The sequence below is a fragment of the Sorex fumeus genome, unplaced genomic scaffold (assembly GCF_029834395.1).
Source record: "Sorex fumeus unplaced genomic scaffold, SorFum_2.1 ptg000086l, whole genome shotgun sequence".
NCBI lineage: Eukaryota > Metazoa > Chordata > Mammalia > Eulipotyphla > Soricidae > Sorex > Sorex fumeus.
In genome coordinates this window covers 18,312,755-18,334,814 of record NW_026606143.1, presented here as the reverse complement: position 1 = coordinate 18,334,814, position 22,060 = coordinate 18,312,755, and the positions used below count along the sequence as shown (strand labels likewise).

Here is a 22,060-nt window from a genome sequence, read left to right as displayed (position 1 = left end):
ATGGTATTAAGTCAGTGCTTAAAAGAAATATCTGACAATACTGTATTTGCATGGATAATTAGAAAAACCTATTGAAAGTAAGATTTAACAATAGAAATAGAAGGAACTGTCTATTAAAGATGGTACAGGTCTGGGACTGGAGAGATAATACAGCAGGTAAGCCACGTGACTTGCAAACATCCTACTCAGCTTCAATCCCCAGCACCCCATACATTGCCCCAGAAACCATGGCAAGTGATCTCTTGATCACAGAGCCAGAGATGATCCCTGAGTACTGCTGGGTATGGATGGCCCAATCCCCCCAAAATAAAACAAAATAAAGATGCTAGAGGCCAAATTCACTGTCACTGTCACTGTCCTCCTGTTTTTCATCAAATTGCTCGAGTGGGCCCAGTAACATTGTGAGACTTGTTGTTACTGTGTTTGGCATATCAAATACAACATGGGTAGCTTGTCAGGTTTTACCATGTGGGCGAGATACTCTTGGTAGCTTGCCGGGCTCTCCAAAAGGGGTGGAGGAATCAAACCGGGTCAGCTGCATGCAAGGCAAACGCCCTACCACTGCGCTATTGCTCCAGCCAGGTCAAATTATGGAGATTAAAAACAAATCAAACATTAATACTATTTCTAATATAACACTGCACAATAGAATAGTGAAGCAGAGAGTTTTATCATGATTTACCTCATCACGCCATTCTCATACATCAAGTTAAGCACAGAAAATGGCAAGCACAATGAAGCTGTGGCTGTCTAAAGTATTTAATGGAATAAGAGAAACTTGATATCAATTCATTATTGGTGCTTTTGTGTCAAATAAAGAGAAATTTCTACAAACATAACTAAAATATTTTAGAAAAGAATGTATTAGATGTCAAGCTAAGACTTATAAATGGAGAAATTTAATACAGCTAGACTATAATTTTTAAACAGACAGTGACTTTGAAATTGTGACCTTAAGGAAATTACCACATATTAAGTGAAGAAAATGCACTAATGAAATTTGGATAATGTGTATTTGAAAATGATGAAATTAATGTTGTTAGCCAGTTGTTTATTTATTTATGGTGATACACACCAGAAACATGTATATTGTTATAACACATTGTTATATCAATAAAAATTTAAATTAGTTAAAAATGACATAAAATGTGACAAACACAAACTGTGCAATTAGATAGGCCAATAATTTTCAAGACTCAGTCTCTAAAAATTCATTAGGAAAAAATAAATATCCACTTCTGCACTCAGGAATCACTCCTGGCAGTGCTCGGGGTACCATATGGGATGCTGGGAATCGAACCTGGGTCGGCCGCATGCTAGGCAAATGCCCTACTCACTGTGCTGTCGCTCCAGCCCCAAATATCCACTTCTGATTACTCTCTGGAAAAATAAATTTCTAACAGACAAGATAGAAATTATCACTGTATCACTGTCATCCCATTGCTCATTGATTTGCTCGAGTGGCACCAGTAATATCTCTATGTGTCCCTGTCACATGCTAGTGTAGCCCAATGGCATACTGGGGACACTTTCAGGGTCAGGGGAATGAGGACCATCATTGTTAATGTTTTTGGAATACTGAGTACGCCACAGGTAGCTTGCCAGGCCCTGCCATGCGGGCGGGATACTCTCAGTAGCTTCCCAGTCTCTCTGAGATGAGTGGAGGCTTTTGGGGCAGCTTCTAATCACCTTTACAGGTGTTCCCAGTCAGGCATATATGGGGCAAGATACTTTCGGTAGCCTGTCGAGTTCTCTGAGAACGAAAATTAGACAATAAGAGGTCACGCTTCTGGAAGCTTGGTTTTATAGTCTCTGGATCTTGGCCATCGGTGGGATTACATGGCAGTTGGTAGGTGTAACTGCCTAGCTACTGAAAGATGGGGGATCTATCTGAGCAGTCTTGGAGATCTCAGCCCTGGGTTCTGAACACTTGGGTTCCTCTGCCAGTTCCTTCATGCATGAGGCTTGTCTGAGCATGTGGAGAGTGGTCTTAGCACGGCTGTGGCTGGGTTCCAAAGGTCTTCAGCTGCCAGGGCTATGCTCGGGGCAGGGAGGGAAACTCAACCCACCCCCCTCATAGGTGCTCCGGTGAGGACAGCCAGGCGAGGGGGCAGGAGACTCTGCCTGAGTCTATAGTTAATTTAAGTATAAATATATTTATAAAATATATTTTATTCATAAAATATATAAAAATAAATATAAATAATTTCTATAACAAATAGAATTATATTTACTATAAATTTAGTTTTGTCAAATGGAGAAATTTTTATATTTATCAGAAATATGCAATAGGTGAAAGAATTTTCAGAATCTTATAACTTGTACACGTGCTCCAGGCAGTTTTCCAGTTTGTGAGGAATGTTAACATTATAAAATCACTGAATTTTATTATTAATTGCCTTCGTTCAGTTATATATACTTTGGGGCATCATTATATCAGGAACTTCAAGAAAGAAGTAGATAAACATCATTTTTCAGTGTCCCTTCCACTACTTTGATAAAAATGGGGAAGAGGAGTGGAATAAAGAAATAATCGAGTTCACTGCTTCCCAAACACTGACCTTTGACATAGTAGTTTTCTAGTATATATATTGATTTCTGAAAAAATAATGCATATCATTTATTATGTTTAGTTATATTCTTAATCCTGAAAAAAAATCAGGGAATAATATATATCCAGAAAAGTATTATAACAGAAAAATCTTTGTAAGAAAACATGAAATATTTTTTAAAGTAAAGCACAGTATGGAATCATTAAGTAAAGTAAAGTAAGTAAAGGCCCTCCCATTGATCATCGATTTGCTCGAGCGGGCCCAGTAACGTCTCCATTGGAGACTTTGTTGTTACTGTGTCTGGCATATCGAATATGTCACAGGGAGCTTGCCAGGCCCTGCCGTACGGGCGAGATACTCTTGGTAGCTTGCCGGGCTCTCTGAGAGGGGCGGAGGAATCGAACCCGGGTCGGCCATGTTGGCTGCGTGCAAGGCAAACGCCCTACCGCTGTGCTATCGCTCTAGCCCATTATTTTTAGTAATATGCATTAGGAATGAGTTATTTCATATTAATAATAAAGACAATTATAGCAATAAAATAAATGACTACCTTATCGATATTTTACAAACTGATGTTTAAGTGAGTATTTGAATAGGCTTATGTGATAACTGAGGGTAGGAAAGTTACTGCATGGTGCTTTATTTTTTTATAAAAAGTGAAAAAAAGAAAGAAAAGATAAGAATGCGCTGGAAAGACAATGCAGAGTTAAGGCAGTTGTACTGTATGTGGTCCACCACACCCAGTTTTAGGTTCCTGGGCAATATTTATGGTCCCTGAGCACTGACAGATATGATCCCTCTAAAATAAAACAAGCAAAATCATGGAGTGCCTTTATGACAAGTGATATATTAGTGTGCATTTTATACCAACAGATATTTTTGAATTAGCCACTTCTAAAAGAGATAACAGGGATATAGTTTGAATCTGATTTGCCCCAAAATAATCTGGTCCTGAAGAATCTCCAAAGTAATGATAGTATTAAGCTACCTGATTCAAAAGAATGCTTAGAACATATCAATAATTTATTACTTTTTACAATACGACACTCTAAGTGCAAACAAGATGTTTACCACTGTGTTTTTAAAATGAAAAATGTCCATTCCTTTGTCACAATACATGGTAGAAGGATGTAACAGTTTGTAAATTTTTCAAAGTACAGTCAATGTCATGTGTTCTAGTCTTTTGCATCTGTTGCAACTCCCCATGCAATTAGTTCCTGGACTAATAAATACGTCAAGGTGGGGCCGGAGAGAGCACAGGGGTTTAGGTGCTTGCCTTGCATGATATTGTAGGGCTCTCCAATACCACACAGGATTCCCTAAGTAATGCTAGTAGTATCCCTGTGCACAGAGCCAAAAGTAAGACTGAAGCACAGCCATACGGCGACCTCAAAACAATACCAAAGTAAAAGTCATTATCAACTGGGGAATAGTCAGTTTGATATAGTAACACACAGAGGAAAGACTGCATGGTTAGAATAAATTTGATCAAAATTGCTCTTTGTTTCTCATCGTATCTATTTCACTGCCTAAATAAAAGAAGTGTTTCTGTTGGCTATGAAGTTCCACATTGAAACCCAAACCTCTAAGTGCTCCACTTCCTTCTTCCTTATCATGACAAAAATCCTGCGAGGATTCCTTTATGTGGGCTTGCATGATCTAATTCATAAATCAGTCAAATAGGCTGTAAAGGTAGATGGCTTCAAGTCACTTGACTATTGAATGTACCTATTTATGTACCTTTTTATCAAATGTACCTGTCACAGTCACTGTCCTCCCGTTGTTCATCGATTTGCTCGAGCGGGCCCAGTAACGTCTCCATTGGAGACTTTGTTGTTACTGTGTTCGGCATATCGAATACGTCACGGGTAGCTTGCCAGGCTCTGCTGTGCAGGCGAGATACTCTCGGTAGCTTGCCGGGCTCTCCGAGAGGGGCGGAGGAATCGAACTCAGGTCGGCCATGTTGGCTGCATGCAAGGCAAACGCCCTACTGCTGTGCTATCACTCTAGCCCTATTTTGTCTGTAAAGGTAAAGGTAAAGGCTCTCCCATTGATCGTCGATTTCCTCGAGCGGGCCCAGTAACGTCTCCATTGGAGACTTTGTTGTTACTGTGTCTGGCATATCAAATACTCTCGGTAGCTTGCCGGGCTCTCCGAGAGGGGCGGAGGAATCGAACCCAGGTCGGCCATGTTGGCTGCGTGCAAGGCAAACGCCCTACCGCTGTGCTATCACTCCAGCCCAAATGTACCTAAAAGAATTTTATTCCACGATGAAATGAAACAATAAACTGGATCTGATAGAGCAAAAGCTTTTACTTACATCTTTATAATTTGTGTACCACTTATTCTGAGTTTGAACTGCTACTGCTTGTATTTATATATATTTAATGTGAATATATATTTAATGTGAATAAGAAGACTTAGCTTCTGTCAACACCAGAATTATCAATTACTCTGATGTGAATTGAATACATGCCAGTAATTTGAACAGCTTTACATAGAAGATTCCTCATTTCTATGTATTAATACTAAATTTTAGCCACATTATCGACTAAACCAAATGATGGATGAAAGTAACAGTATACTTCTATCTGCAGTGACCCCTGAAAGAAGTGCCCTAGCCTGATGGACAAAACACAGGCACAAGTTTCAATTTTGATTATGAGTATCTCTCTTTTAATGATTCATTTGGTTCCTAAATTGCTCTATTTTTACTCTATTTTTTACTTATATTATCTATGAGGTTAAAAAATATTGGATCCAGAATCTGCAGGACAAAAGAAATAGAAGAATTTAATTACTGTAACCACTAGCTGGCAACCTCAGAAACTTTAAGGGTTATCAAAGAACTGTCTCATTCTCTTCTAGAAAATATGCCTCATCAGCAGATGAGGGTATGAGGCATTACCAGAGGTACCAGCCTGGAATGCTCTTGCATATTAGGTTTTAAAAAACTGAGATCACTGGAAAATGAAGTGGGGGGGGAGTTTGAAAAATCTTCACAATTTTAGGCAGTGGAGAGAATTGAGCAGCCATTTAAGACAGAATAATAGAGTTAGTAATGATTTGACACAGCCAAATTAACTGCATATTAACACAGGTTTAATAATAAAAAAGTATGTTGACAAGAATAAAATCATGCCAAACTGATCATTAAATATCAATAATAAAACTTCTGTTTGTACAGGGTGGGAGCGATGCTGCCATCGGTAGGGTGTTTGCTTTGTATGTGGCTGGCCCTGGTCCAATCCTGGCACTGACATACCATATGGTTCCCTGAGTACCACCAGTACTGATCCTCAAGCACTGCCAGGAATAAGCTCGAAGCACAGATCTAGGAGTAAGTCATGAGGACTGCTGGTCCCCCCCCCCCCAAAAGCAAACAAACAAACAAACAAAAAAAGAAATTCTATTTGTCTAAATCCACTCATTCATACGGGAATAGGGGATGGTTTCTTAGCTAGGTTTTCTACCTTTATCTAATTTCCTATAACAATTGCATTGCCAAAATAGGATGGGAAGTGACCAACAGCTTGGCTTCCCCCATGAACCCTTCTCATTGAATTTTTTTTCATTTCTCTTTTTACTAAAGCACAATGATTTCCAAAGTTATTCATAGTTGAGTTTTAGACATGCAATACTGCAGCACTGAACCCATCACCAGCGTCAACTTCCCTCCACCCAGGTTCCCAAGTTCCCACCCCTATGCACCTATGCCAGCATGCCCTCTTGATAGGCACTTTTCTGAGTTGGGTTGTTAAAGTTTGTCTCTTGATTTCAGTGTTGGTGACTTCGTGGTTTGGACATTTGGCTCTACCATTCCTTAACACCACCTCTGTACCTTAATCCCTAGCCTGGCCCCTCTTGCTTTTCATCTGCCACTTCTCTCCCTCTTTCCTTCCCTTTCTATAGTCTGGAGCCTAGGGTGATCTTGGCATTCCCTGCCTTCAAAACACTTCAGTGAGAATCTTTCACAGAGGTGAGGTGAAATAAAAAAAAGAATGGAACTGGGTACTGAGCCTTTGCTAGTACTAAACTCTGCCAAGCTGTTCCCCATTGTGACTGCATTCTAGAATATCCAGGGTGGGATTAAAAACTATTCCATTGATGGAGTTTACCCACAGTTTCTGACAAGATTGGTTGGGAGTGCATTTTAGGGACTTGGGACTTCGTGACCAGAGTCAGGGGAGGAAACCAAATCACTGAGCTTCATTACATTCTTTGGGAAAATGCCAACATCAACATGGATACGCATGCCTTTGTTTCTTAACAACTACCAAATTTTAAAGATTTATCAGATCCTTTTTGAAATAGTTCTTAAGTTCTACTTCCACATAAAACAAATATTTCCCTATTTTGTTTGCTTTTCATATGTTTTTGCTCATATATGGATATTAATTCTGTGTGTTTTGTGTTTGTTTATTTAAAGTTATTTTTTATTGAATTACTGTGAGATACAGTTACAAAGCTTTTGTGATTGAGCTTTAGTCATACAATTTTCCAAAATCCATCCCTCCACCAGTCTATATTTCTACTAACAATATCCCTCATATCCCTCCTGTAACCACCCCCAGCCTGGCTCTAAGGCAGTCACGCTCTCTCTTTCTCTCTCTGTCTCTCTCTCTGTCTCTCTCTCTCTCTCTCTCTCATCTCTTTCTCCCCCTTTCCCACTCTCCCTCCCTCCCTTCTATTTTGGGCATTATGGTTCGCAATACAGATTATTAGAGGCCATCCTGTTTTGTCCTCTACCCATTTTCAGCACACATCTCCTATTCAGAGTGATCCGTTCCAACCATCATTGGGATCTAAAAAAGTTTTACCTACTCGTTTTATATTTGAATCACTAATATGTTATCTTAATTTTGTATTTGGCTAAATAGAATTTTCAATGACCTATCATAAGACAGTTAATATTTTGGTCATATTATATAAGACTTTAATCTGGCAATTTTTTTGAAACGAAATACTTATTAGTATTCTGACAATATTGCAAATACTATGCACAACTGACAATATTGCAAGTACTATGCACACACGCGTGTCTGCATGTGTGTATATATATGCATATATGTAGGTGTGCACAAACACACATATATATATATAAAATATACACACACACATCTTTGGGGTACACTCAGCAATAATCATGGCTTACTCCTGGATCTGAAGTAAGCTTCCTCCTGGAGGACCATATGGGGTACCAGAAACAGATTCTAGGTCGGCTGTGCCCAACATTCTGTACTATCTCTCCAGTCCTAAAATCTCCAAGATCATGATAACATATGCTCTGATGATATATGTAGTCTTACAGTCTAAAAGGATAAGCTTTTCATTTAAAACTTCAAGGCATAGCATTAAAAAGTAAACTATAATCCTATGTCAAATGAGAGGCTGTATTTCTGGAATTATAGCACATAACTTATTAATTTATATGCAGAAAGAGTGAAAATTCATTTTATCACTGTTATAAACGCAAATATATATGTATAATTTTATGTATAAGAAAAATACTCCTGCCATAAATTTATATACATTACATATATTTGATTAAGATGGAGAATCTTTCGTGTTCAAGAATGGAAAACAACCTTAAAATCCAGAACAAAAATAGACTCTATTCACAAGCTAAAATTTAGTAGCAAAACTTCCAGTATACCACACGGTGGAGTCAGATATCCACAAATCTCTATAACCAGGATGTGGCAAAAAATCTGAGCACCTATTTTAGATGACCAAATACTGTCACTCCATTCATCTTATCCTATTCAGTTCTGAGAAAAGAAAACTAAGCCTACTAATCTTTTCAATAACAATGAACAGTTCTGCAAGTGTGAAGGACTTACTGTTTTATTGTTCTTATTAATACAAAGTACTGAATAAATCTTCTAATCACAAAGACTCTAGAAGAGGGTCAGTTTGTTAGCATTATAAGTGACACCAATTTCTTACACGCTGACCTAATGGTTTTTCTTCACAAGAAACATCTTAGCTCTTTACTCATATTTTTCAAAGTAGTTTCAGATTGACTTAGAAAATACAATCCTCTGAGTATTTGTTAAATGTATTTTGAAAAACAACTCATTTGATTGTCATTCTAAAATTTTGAAGAAGAATATATTGGTGGGTTTGGGGAGTCCTTCTATTTCAATATTGTGCTATTACCATTTGGGGAATTAAGTCAATAATTGCCTTGAAACACAGGTGCAACCAGCAATGCACGAGAAAGGATTTGAGCATGGTAGTGCACTTAAATCCCATTTTTCAAGTAGATTTGAAATTCATTAATTTGCTTGCGTGAGGTCATTTGCAAACATTTGGTGTAATTCATATTTTACTATAATATTTTTAATTTGATTTAAAAACATAGTATTATGTCATTGAAATCTAGCGTATGATATTCATGTCTATAAAACCCACATTCATATTTAAATAAAACACTGCAGATTCCATACTCTAACTTTGTCAATGAGATTTTTTTCTCATAAAAGCTCTCATTTTTCTAAGGCAATACTAATTTTTCCCTTTATCAAATATGCTTTTATTCTACATGCCTCAAAACTTAACTCATATTTTCAAGTACATACTTCTAACTTCAATATTTAATAGTTACACTATTCCAAATTTCCTTTCATTCAATTCAGAAAGTTATGAGCAGTCTTTCATCAAACATTATACCATATTCATACCACTGTAATATTACAATAGATGCAGTACTACTCTGCCTTGAGCTCATAACCGCGCATTTCAGTAACAATTTCCCATTTCCATAATGCATTTTTCTAACATTTTCCTATAAACTTTTGATATGACTCAAATTCCATGTCAGAGTATCTGAGCAGAAAACTAAGTTTGGAAAAAAAGCATCTATTAGGGGTGTGAAATGCATGTCCACTTATAAAGTATTTTAGAACTACTGTACCATTAAAAATATTCTACTAAGGATTTGATAATCAGGATCCTGTGCAAATTTTCCTTCCCTGACCAATTCTGCTTTATATTCAGGAGATAATGCCCCGCATCCCAGAGCAAACAGCCTGCTCTGGGCTTTATCAACTCTGCCTTGAATCTACACTTCTTAGACCTATTACTCAGATGTAGACAGTATGATCACATGACCTGTGCTATGTGCACACTGATGCTCTAACTTCACCAACTGACCTGTGTCTTACTGCAAGATAACTGCACCATAACTGTGAGCTATCGATCCAACGCTGTCTTCTTTGGGAGACCATACTCAATGATACTCCAGGTTTAATTCTGATTCAGTGCTTAGGGATCATTTCTGAAATTGCTCCAGGCAAAATATGGAGTGCCAGGGATTGAACTAGTGTCAGTGCATGTAATACAAGCATCCTCTCAGCTGTCCTATCCCTTGGTCCTAAATTCAACATTTAAACCCCAAAATAACTTGAAAGAGGACCCATCCATCGATTGGTACACAATCATTGAAATGGGTATATAACCAGCTAATGTTCCTTATATCATAAAATATTGTCCTTAGCTATCCTTAGTTATCATTTTCATAAGATACACCTACATATATTTTAATGTTAGTTAAAGAGAGAAACAGCATTTTAAAAATATTTCCTGATGCGGAAGCTAATGTGGGCATAAGCTTCAATTAACTCTGCATACAGTCAATCCGAATCTACTTTCATTACCATTTCCACTTTCTAAAACAAACTGGAGACCTATTTTAATTATCATTTCAACTTTCTAAAATAACTAGTTTAACATATTTCATAATTTTAACTAAATAAAGTGTGGCTGCCTGCACGTGTGAATACAGGGGTCCAAACAGCACGATCATAAATCAGTGAGAAAATTAATATATCTAATTTGTTATTAACTTGGAGCACATGAATTGTTAGAAAAATATAATGAGTATGTAGTAATTAGTGATTCTAGGATAATAAATATAAGCTGCTCCTCTGAAGACTACATTATTCATAACAATATTAAGAACTGTGGGCCCGAGAGACTGTAGAGTGGTTAGTTCACTTGCTTTGTAGGCAGCTGACCAGGGTTTTGCATTCCCAGGCCCCCCCACATGGTCCCTTGAAGAATGCCAGGAGCAATCCCTGAGGATAGAGCGAGGAGAAAGTCCTGTGCACCGCATCTCCCAAAATAACAAAAATCTGGTAAGAAATAGTCTCTTTCGAACTGACATTCCTCTGGCTCTTCTATGGCTTTGTGCTGTTTGCAAACATAGTGTGACAGAGGCCTTGCCTTTAAGGTGTCTCTATTTCAAGTTCTCCCATTACTAACTTTCAAAAGTAAATCTAAAACTACTAATCTAGAGCTGTTTGCTCCTTACCTCCAAGTAATCGAATCAGTCAATAAAATAACCCTCTGCACAACTAGCTGAATAGATTTTAAGTTAGAAATTCAGCAATGTCTTGTTCAGAAAGAACTGAAGCTCATTTCCAGTTTGACTTGCCTGGGCTTCCTGAGGCATTTGAGCTGCATCCACTTTGTCGGCAATATAAGCTGCCAACTGCTTGTCAATGGATGAGAGGGACTCCTGAATTAAGTGTAAGGATTTTTCAATCTCCTGTGCAGTCTGGATTCTCTGTTCAAGCAACTTTTGCCTTTTCACGGCCTAAAGAAAAGAAGAAATAAGAATGAATCAGTGAACTGTTTACTCATGTCCATATCGTCTGCATTCCGGCTACAAAGAAAGTGAAGACTCTAGACTCTTCCGCCATCACCTTTTTATACGACAGATTCCGTAGCTTCCTGCCACTCATTCAGCTCGAAGGATCAAAATGAAAATAAAGTGAGAATTAGCACACAGAATAGGATGAGGAATTGCTGCGCAACAAAGCCAAAGGATCCTGTGCATTGAGGAAAGAGGTTGGAAAAAAATATATTAGTGAACTGATCTCAGTCCTTGCAGTCTGTCATTCTCCGGTGAACTGTTCCTCCTGATCTCATTATATAGTTGAAGAGATTTGGTTTACTTAGAATAGGGTCATCGTCATCACAATCCAATTCAAGATAGATAATCCACTTCCACTAGGGAGACACATATACAATCTGTTCAGATACAGCTTCTTTTCAAAAAGAGAACTGCAGATAACCATCTGGGTAAGGATTTATTTTAAATAATATTGTGATCACTATTGCATGTTCTCCCCCCCACCATACTATCTTTCACAATTTGGATTATGAAAATTGCACGTACAATTGGATTTGTGTTACCGCTGAAGTAGAACAAATAATAAGTAATCCTAATATAGCTGCAATTAATCTTGATTGTTACTATAAGTGTGATTAGGATAATTTAACACTTTTCAAGTATAAATAGCACGCTGAACAGATTGCAGATTCTCCCTTCAAGGATCTGTTCACCTTTCAAAGAGTTATTATGCAAGGAATGGGTCAGGCAATTTATCCAGAATTCCTGAAGCTATATATTGTATTAAGCTTTTCACTTATTACAGAATGCCGAGACATGGTTTTCAAATACAATCCAAATACCCTCACAATGCTCAAGTTGTTTTTAAACAGTCCAGTTCTTAAAGAACATCTGAATGTATATAAGAAATATACAGTTGGATCTTACTTGCAAAATTATCTATTTTCAAAAGGTCAGAGAAATGGCATCAGTCTTTAAAGAAGCCAATATGAAATACAGTATTACTCAAGTAAGACCAAGGCTATAAGGCCTCTGGACCATAGCAAAAGAAGCTTCAAGTCTTGTTACAAGGTAGCAAGGAATGAGCACACCCAGGCTTTCCACATGCATCACAAATCCTCTGCAGTTTTTTTTTCAGAGACTTCTTCTCATTCCACCCTTAAACTTAGTTTAAGTTACATTACACATGTTCAAACTTGAACTTGATTGTTTGAACATGTTCAAACAATCTCTATTTTTCCCTTGATATCAACACTTGCATACATATCACCCTAATTTTATGTTCCCATTAGATGCCCTACATCCAACAAAACTTTACAACAGAGCCAAACATGGACTTGCTAGATGCCTTCTCACCTAACCCCCACAACTTGTTTCTGCCCTTTCTCTGCATTTTTTAAAATTTTGGCAGCCGGACACTCATCTTTGCCTTATTTGTCATAATTCTGCATATGCCTTCTATCACATTCTTCATCATTATGTATTGCAATCATGATTCTTTCTTCTATCTGATAAAATTTGTTGAATCCATCCTTTCTCTCCTCTCCCCACTGTCATTATTTACTCCAATTGAAGTTCATATCACTTCTTGCCTCAAGTAAGTCACCCAATTCTTGGCTGGAATTCTATGTTACCTCAACTGCAAAGCAAATAACAATGTGTTCTTTATACCATAAAACTTTTTATTAAGTTATTGGGGGCTACACACTGTAGAAATATGAGCAAGGTGGCACCAGGGCTCCTCCTAACTATGCTGTAGAGTGGGAGCATGGGGTGGCATGTTGGGTCCGGAACCCATGACATTACATATGCAATGCACCTGGGCCCCATGCCATACAGCAAGTTTTCTCTAAAAGAAAATTCTGGTTCTCTACTTAATATCAGTTCATGAATCCTAATTTTCCTATGGTACAAGTCAATTTCCTGAAACATCGCTCCTTTTCCATGCTGGAGTTCTCGACTCTTTGCTCTAGCTATAAAGTAATTTTACCTTTCATTTTCCAGCAAATGTTATGTTCTTCTGGGATTGGACTTAAAACAGGCAATTTCATTTTCCAAGCAACATCCCATACTCAACCTTTTTTATAACTTAGTTCATATTCACCCTTTGGGTTTAACTTTGAAGCAAAGAACCTCTTCCCCTGCAGGTGATGATCTAAACATGCTCCATTCTCTCTTATGTTTGGTGTTTGAGCAGGTGGTTTCACCTCAGTGCAAACTCTTATTGTCAGAATCTAAGCTAGAAACTTAGACTAATAAGCTCTGTGATTACAACTGTCTTGTTCCTTGCTCAAGACAAGCTCATAAACAACAAAAACAAAAAAAAAAACAACTATAGATAAATTTATGACTGGATGAATGGAAAATACAGGTTTTAATGGGAAAGAAAGTAGAGAAGGGTTCCAAGAGGCCAGGACAAAACAAATAGATTAGCTAAAGTAATAGCACATTGCCTACCAAAAAAAGTGGTTCAGCAACACTGAGATGTATTCTTTGCTGACCAGATCTTCCTGTTCTTTTTGTATTTTATTAGAAGTGTAAAATAGGAAGGAATGTTATTTGGAGCAACCTTTAAACTATTTCTATTAAAATTCTCTGTCCAAATCAATGACCCAGACCCTGCCCTGTACCTAATTCAAATAGTTTCCTTTTTTTTCAGTCAAAACTTCAAATACAAGTTACATCACATAGCAATTCAGACAGCACAAGCTCATGGCTATAATCAGGGCTCTCTGCATCATACAGGAGACTGTCTATAGCCTATCCAGAGCTTCTCCAAAGAAATGGATCTCAAATGATTTAAAAAAAAAACTCCACCATTGTGTCAGGAGGCAGAAGAATCCTTTCAATCACAGTGTGTAGTAATTACCTGCTTGGGCTTTGTTTCAAACTGCTCCTTTATCTTGCTAAAGGCAAAACAACCCCTTTTCAGTGCACATCTGTGGAATTTTAATATAATTGAACAGGAGAGGACGATGCTCCTGCTCACATCAAGTCTCAGCGTTATTTTTAGAAATTTTCTTCTTTTCTCTTTTGAAGATTTTTAGAGAACTGAAAGAAGTAAAATGGCCTAAGAGACAAGAAAGGAACTGATCTTATATGGGATGGTTCTCTGCTTGGTCACGTGGTCAATAAGAAAATCTGACTGATAACGTTTATTTCTTTTTATTTTCTTGGGGTGTAGAAAGATCTGATGCCAATTCAAAACTCTTTGGAGTAGTTATGGTACAAGATTCCTTCCACTTCTAAATATCTTATTAGGCAGACTCTGATGACAAACTGGATAGATGGGTTTTCCAGGACTCTCTTCCTATCTGACCTGTGTTGTCTCAAAAACTGCTCAACTGCTTTTTTTCCTTTTTTTTGCTTTTTGGGTCACACCCAGTGATGCACAGGGGTTACTCCTGATGGTGCTCAGGATCATTTGGGATGCTGGGAATCAAACCCAGGTCAACAGTGTGCAAGGCAAACACCCTACCCATTGTGCTATCACTCCAGCACCTCCCTCAACTGCTGTTTTGAAAACAACAGAAGATGGAATTAAGCCTGAAAAGAAATGAACATTACACCACAGAACTCTAGGATGAGTTCAAGAGGAACAATATAGAAGAACGATCTGAGTCTCTGAGAGCCAGGGAGCTAAATTTCATGAAGAAATCACAGTAAAGATCTTTCCAGAATTCTGTAATATAGGTAACCAAATACAAAAGGCTTGAAAAGTCCCAACAGAAATAGACTCAGATAAGAAAACGTCAACATGTATTGTACTTCGAATGACAAAGACCAAAGGCAAGAGATGGAATATTGAGAGGAGAAAGATCAAAAAAGGAACTTAGATACAAAGGAAATCCCACAAGATTCACAGCTGATCTATCAAATTAGACTCTAGAAGCTAAAAGAGATTGGAGGGATACAGTAGAAAAACTCAACTAAATGAACACCTAGCCAAGAATTCTCTATGCAGCTAGATTGTCATTCGGATCTAAAGGAATGATACAAAGCTTCATGGCCAGGCAAGAGCTTAGGGAATTCATAACCTTGAAACCAATTTTCAAGAAGCATTAAAGGAGATTCTGTAAAGGACAGGACAAACTTCCAAGCATGTGGCACTCAGTATGGCACTCACTTATGGTGTGTATGGTTGTCCTCTACTCGATTAATCTACATATATAGCTAGCTAAGGGATTTTATATATTTTCAATAAGGAATTCGTGTCTCATTTATATAGAATGTTCTATATCTGTAAGGTAAACACCCTACCGCTGTGCTATCGTTCCAGCCCCCCTGATGGCACAGCGGTAGGGTGTTTGCCTTGCACGCAGCCAGCCTGGCCGAGCCAGGTTGGATTCCTCTGCCCCTCTTGGAGAGACTGGCAAGCTACCGAGAGTATTCAATATGCCAAACACAGTAACAAGAAGTCTAACAATGGAGACGTTACTGGGCCCGCTTGAACAAATCAATGAACAACGCGAGGACAGTGACAGTGTGTTCTATATCTGATTAAGTTTTTTAATATCCATAGATATTTTTACTATAATTTTTCATTTATTAACATAGATGCTTAAGTATCAGTGACACAATATCTTCTAGTGTAAGCCAATATTTCCTTTCTTAGGATAAAACTCATTTAGTACTTCTGTAGACCTATTCAGATTCTCCCCATGAATTTCTATTTTAATTCTCTACACTTTTAATAACATTTACATTTACCTATGTCATGTAAACTCTAAAATGTATTAGTACAGAATCATCTCTAATATTTTATAAATGTACATAACTATAAAATATTGTTTCTTTAAACATTGATATAGAGTTCTGTAGAATTTCATGGGATTAGCTATCTTCATCTATTTGTACATAGTTATCCCACTTCCACGCACAAGACAGGGGTAACTTTCCTACATGTAGGGGAGAAAAGAAACATAGTAAAAGACTAACAAATGGTCTAAGTCATTGACCTGAAGGTTGTTTGTATGGAACTAAGCTTACACATGGGGTGGGTGGATTGAGAGGGTTCCCCGGGACAATGGTGGAGGGAGGCCAGCTCTTTGGTGATAGGTGTGGTGTTGAATGATGCATGCATGGGAAACTGGAAATGGGATTAGCAGATTTGCAAATCCCAGTACCACAGAAAAATGGTTTAAAATTTAGGGATCAGGAGTCAAGAGTTATAGTACAGGAGGTAAGGTCTTGCAAACAGCTGACCTGACCTTGTAAACAGACTGTCTTGCAAACAGCTGACCCGGGTTTTATCTTGGATACCCCAGGAGTGACACTTGAGTTCAGAGCCACAAGGAAATCCTGAGTACTGCTGGATATAGGCCCGATACAAAAAAAGGGTATTTTATACTGCTAGCTAGACTGATGAGTAGTGAGAATATTTATAAAGGTAGAAAGAAGCAGCAAATAGGAGAGACAAAAAGACATTTTTAAGAGACTAGAAGTCACGAACAAAATATAAAAGTAGATCACTGAATACCAGTAATGGTAACCAAGGAATATATATATATATATATATATATATATATATATATTAAATGAACTTTTAATTCAGTGCTCAGATGTGATTCAAGTAAACCAAGTCCCTTACTCCCAAAGTCAACAGCAGACATTCAAATAAATGACACTTCCTCATAAGGTTCTGCAAAATAAAAGGAATGGTTTAATTTTTTTTAGCAAGGGAATATAATGGAAAATAGTGATTATTTTGTTAGTTCTGGGAGCTTAGGGACCACACATGGTGATACTCAGAGCTAACTCCTGGCTCTGTGCTCAGAGATAATTCCTGGTGGTGCTAAGGGGACCCAACTGTGGTACTGGGGAAAAAGGAGGGGTGAGTCACATGCAGAATAAGCACCTTAGGTCATCAATGCCAATATTAAAAGTCATTCAATGGAACAAACATTGTTCTGTTGATAATATAATCTACCATGAATTAACCCTTTCTCACATTCTAATTTTTTTTATGTTAACTATTCTGTCCCAAAATTACAAACAGTTCTGGCAATGTACAGAAAGCCTAAGAAAGCATGGATGAATTAATATTTTATGTGAAACAGAAACTGGAATTTGAACGAAAATAAACATATGTAAAATATGTATCCAGGTTCAAAAATAGGAGAAAATTAAACAAATTATCCAAATCACTTTCTATAAATCATCTTTCATCAGAAGAGCAATATAACTTTATTACACTTATTAAATTCAATGTGCATTATAATAATTTGCATTTCATTTAAGAGGTGATAGATAAGGTCATGACTGCAAATGAATTAGGAATATGGGTACTTTCCCTTTTGAAATAGGATATATAGAAAAATTGTTATGAAGACATATTCTCTTACCTTTAACTTTTCTAACCAGCAGCAAATACTTATTAACCAAATAGTTTAAAGAATTAAACTCTGTGCAGTTTCTTGCTACAGGAAGACTGCAAGCAAACTAGAAGAAATGTGTAGATTCAGAATGAGACTTTTTTCAGATAAAGAAAAAGAGCAAAATAAATCATCATTGTATAACTTAAAGAATGTCTGAAAAGTGCTTCTATCTGCCCTCTGAATTCCTTTCCCTACACTGACAGCAATTCAACTTCCAGAAATTTGATACATATACATAGACTACAGAACTGCTTCTAAGATAAACTAGAATAAATCTGTAACAGTAACTTTATTCCAGTACCTGAGGGATCTTGAAGTAGGAATGGAATAAATGTGTCATTATTTTGATGCTGTTTTGAGTGTGTGTTGTAGCTATATTTTATTCACTTATGGTGGAGGCAGGCATGGGAAGCTGATGTCTGGGATAGAAATGTGAAGGGCCATGTGGATGGCAGAAGGTCTCAAGAGGAAGTTTTTATTAGATGTTCACTGAGTCAAATTTATTTGTGAACTCAATAGAATACGAGTGTAAAATAAGCAGTATGACATAGCAACACTCACAAATCTTGATTTTTCTGTTTTGTTTGTTTGCAGGTCACAAACAAACACTGGGATTCACTGGGATTACTCCTGGCTTTGAGTTCAGGGATCAATCCTGATGGGGTCAGGGAACCAAATGGGGTGTCTGAGATCGAACCCAAGTCAGCTGCATGCAAGACAACTATCCTACCTGCTGTAATATCTTCCTGATTTCACAAACCTTAGTTTATATCCAATTATGCAGCAAACATATTGCTTTCATACCGGGTGCCCTTGAACCAAGGGAATACGGTCCCCTTTGTAAATTACTCTGTATGTGAATTGTGATTAATAGTTATAATTCAATCAGGACCGTTTCATTGGCTCTAAGTTAAAATGGGAAGATACTGTTTCATAAGCTGGAATGCTCAGAGATTTGGCTTTTCAAAATTCTATATCATTTGAAAAAATATTTTCAGACTTGGGTTCAGAGATATAGACAGCAGAGTGGGCAGAGCCTTGCATGCAGCCAGCCAGGATTTAATTTCCAACACCCCAAAGGGTTGTCCAAGCACTGCCAGGTGTGAAACCTGAGTCCAGAAGACCAAGAGTACGCTCTGAGCACAGTAGAGTGTGGCCTAAAAATCATCAATCAGATTCATGCCTGTTTGACTTCCATTGATCAAGGAAATTCCAGGCACTGTATGAAGACAAATCACTGGGGAGGACTTTACATTCCAGTTGTTAATAATCCTTGAAAATGAGGAAAGAAGAGCAGATAACATGGGACTTGTTTTTTAAAAGCAGGCTACTGCTTATCTTATCAATATCTTATTATTTTGAACTTCACACCAGACACATCCATCCATGAACTAGCTTCTCATTTCTGGTACTGTTGTATTTAATTTACCTAAGTAATGGAACAGTTTAAGTCAATCTTTTTAAAAAATTGATTTATTTTTTATGAATCACCGTGAGTTACAGTTACAGACTTACAAACTTTCATGCCTGTATTTCAGTCATACAATGATTGAGTACCCATCCCTCCATCAGTGCCCATTCTCCACCACCAATGTTCCCAGTATCCCTCCCACAACCCCCACTCCACCCCCACCCCACCTCTGTGGCAGGTGCATTCCCTTTTATTCTCGATCCCTCCTTTAGGGTGTTGTGGTTTGCAACACAGGTGCTGAGTGGCCATCATATTCTGTCTATAGTCTACTTTCAAAAGTTTTTTTTCTTTTTGGCTCACAATTGGCGATGTCCAGGAATTACTCCTGGTGGTGCTCGGGGGACGATATGGGATGCTGGGAACCAAACCTGGTAAGGCTGCATGCAAACGCCCTACCCACTGTGCTATCGCTCCAGCCCCTATAGTCTACTTTCAGCATGCATTTCCCATCCATAGCGGCCCCTCCAAGCACCCTTTACTTGGGCTTCCTTCTCTATCTGAGCTATCTTTTCCCCCAGCATGTGATGCCAGATTCCAAGCCGTGGAGTGATCCTCCCGATCCTTATCTCTACTATCCTTGGGTGTTAGTCTCCCAATCTGTTACTTTATATTCCACAAATTAGTGCAGTCGTTCTATGTCTGTCTCTCTCTTTTGGACTCATTTCACTTAAGTCAATCTTAAAAGTCAGCCTGGTATTTTGGTTTTAAATGTGGTCAGCTCAAAACTCTGGATGTATTCTTTAACTGAGAATGATAAACATCAAATTGCTCCTATTTAAAGAAAGAGAATAATGGGCAAGATAGGACCTGGGTCAATCACTTGCCTTGCACGTGGTATATCCCAATTCAATCCCTGAAACCACATATGGTCCTCTGGGCAGTATGGGAATGACCTCTAAGCACAGAGCCAGTGGTAAGCAGAGAGCACTGTCATATGTGGTCCCAATTGCTCCAATGCCCAAATACAAGGAATAATAAGATTTACCCTCAATGACAGAATAGCAGAGTTGGATATTTGGCCCCCTTTACAGTATTCTACCAACACAACTTATCCTAAAATATCTGAAGGTTTTGAATTGTTGTTGTTGTAGTTGTTGTTTGGGGGTCTTACCACACTGTTCTCAGGGCTTACTCCTGGATCTACTCATGTATCACTCCTGCTGGTGCTTGGCAGACTAGATGGGGGTACTAGGAATCAAAATCAGGCTGGGTGCATGCAAGGCAGGCATCCAAGATGCTATACTGTCTCCCCCATTCCATGTTCTTAGGAATGTGGGGTCAAACATAGTCAAGTTAAATCCAAATCCCAAGTGTGTTGGGAGCTTCTGTTTTCTCTAAGAAGCCTAAATGGTGGTACTTCAACCTTTCTACCCTGAGCAAGTGAAGATAACTCGGAGATCATCATCCTTCATGTCAGAGAGCACAACAAAGGTTGGCAATGGCAATTAGTTACAAACTTGGACTCTGTGATAGCAAGAGTCAGGGGGTTAAGCAAGAAATTAACCTCCATGGAAGACAGGAGTAAAGAGATGGCTCAACAATGAACATGCCTGTCCTGCAAATGGGACACTGCAAGTTTGATCCCGGGGTTACCCACATGTGCTGAACTCAGTACCACTGGCTGTGCTTTAGGGTGGTCCTGCTTGGGCCACATTCTGGGATCTCCTGCCGACGGCTACCAGGCATGTGCAAAGCAACATCTTTCCTGGAAGCTCTGCAACTCAAAATCCTTCAACCAGCATCTAACTGAAAAGAAACACACAGAAGCATGTGAGCCCTGTAGTGAGCATGCATTCAGGCAACAGCTCTAAAATGCAGGCATCTTAATTGAGGGAGTGAAGGACCACCACACACACACACACACACACACTGTCCTCGGATGGGGAAGAGATAGTGGGGCTGGGTAAGGGATTGGCAATGGAAAGGGTGGCGTGGAGAAGCCTGCACTGCCCAGCGCCCACTGTTACAAGTCTTTCCTCAAGTCAAGTGGAATGTGCAGGAAGAAGTAATATTTGAGCTGTCGGCCAGGAACATGGCTTCATGGACAGAGGAAGAGTGCTTCACAGTGGAGCGGTGGAGAGATGTTTCCACTGAGGATGTTTGCTTGCTGAAAAAAATCTGAAGACAGGAGAGCTTCTGTATGGACTGTACGTATGGAACCCACGCTTGTACCCCAAAGTAAGGTTGTGTTTGTGTCTTCTGTATACAGAATACATGCATAGCATTCAAAAAATGCAAGAGTTCATCTGGGGAACATAAAGTAACCAAACAGAAGACTAACAAGCAAGAGTGGCGGAGATTAGTACCAGGAATTTTGCTCCATGGCTTAGAGGCCAGCCACACATTCTAGGGGAAAAGGGAGCTCAGATAGAGAAAGGATCACCAAATAAAGCTTGTTGGGAGGATCCTCCCAGGATGGGAGAAGCATGCTGAAAGTAGACTATAGACCAAACATGATTTCCATTCAATGCCTCTTTTGAAAACCATAACACCCAAAAGGAGAGAGAGAACTAAGGGGAATGCCCTGCCACAGAGGCAGGGTGGAATTGGGGATGGGTGGGAGGGATACTGGGACCCGTAGTGGTGGAAAATGGGCGCTGGTGGAGGGATGGTTGTTTGACCATTGTATAATTGAAACCCAAGCACAAAAATTTGTAAATCTACAACTGTACCTCATGGTGTTTCACTAATAAAAATAAAAAAAAAACCACATGCATTATTTTTTAAAAAATGCAAGAGAAGGAAACAGAAACACATGTTTGAATTTCTTCATCTCTAATTCAGGTCATTAGGCCATGGAAGCCCTGGTGGCAGTGGGGTTGAGGTGGGTGTTGCAAAGGAATGGCACACCCATTCCTTGCCAGTATGGTTTAAGCCTAAGCAGAAAGCAAATGCCGATCATTACACAAGCTCAGAGATGAAAACTATCAGCTCAAAAAAACTGGGTTGAAAATTTTTTTTCACGACAGCTGAGGTTAGGTATCCAGTGCAGATGCCAGTCAGTAAGAAGCTGTATTCT

The 22,060-nt window shown here is 38.6% G+C and overlaps 1 protein-coding gene across 1 annotated transcript in view; it reads right to left on the bottom strand.

Annotated features, from left to right (window-relative positions):
- The window catches only part of DMD (dystrophin), a 2,292,284-nt gene that overhangs the window by 1,408,328 nt on the left and 861,896 nt on the right, over window positions 1-22,060 (bottom strand). The window contains exon 30 of the mRNA XM_056131284.1: window positions 10,993-11,154. Within this exon, the coding sequence (XP_055987259.1) occupies window positions 10,993-11,154 (162 nt within the window). The remainder of the gene's footprint in view (window positions 1-10,992; window positions 11,155-22,060) is intronic.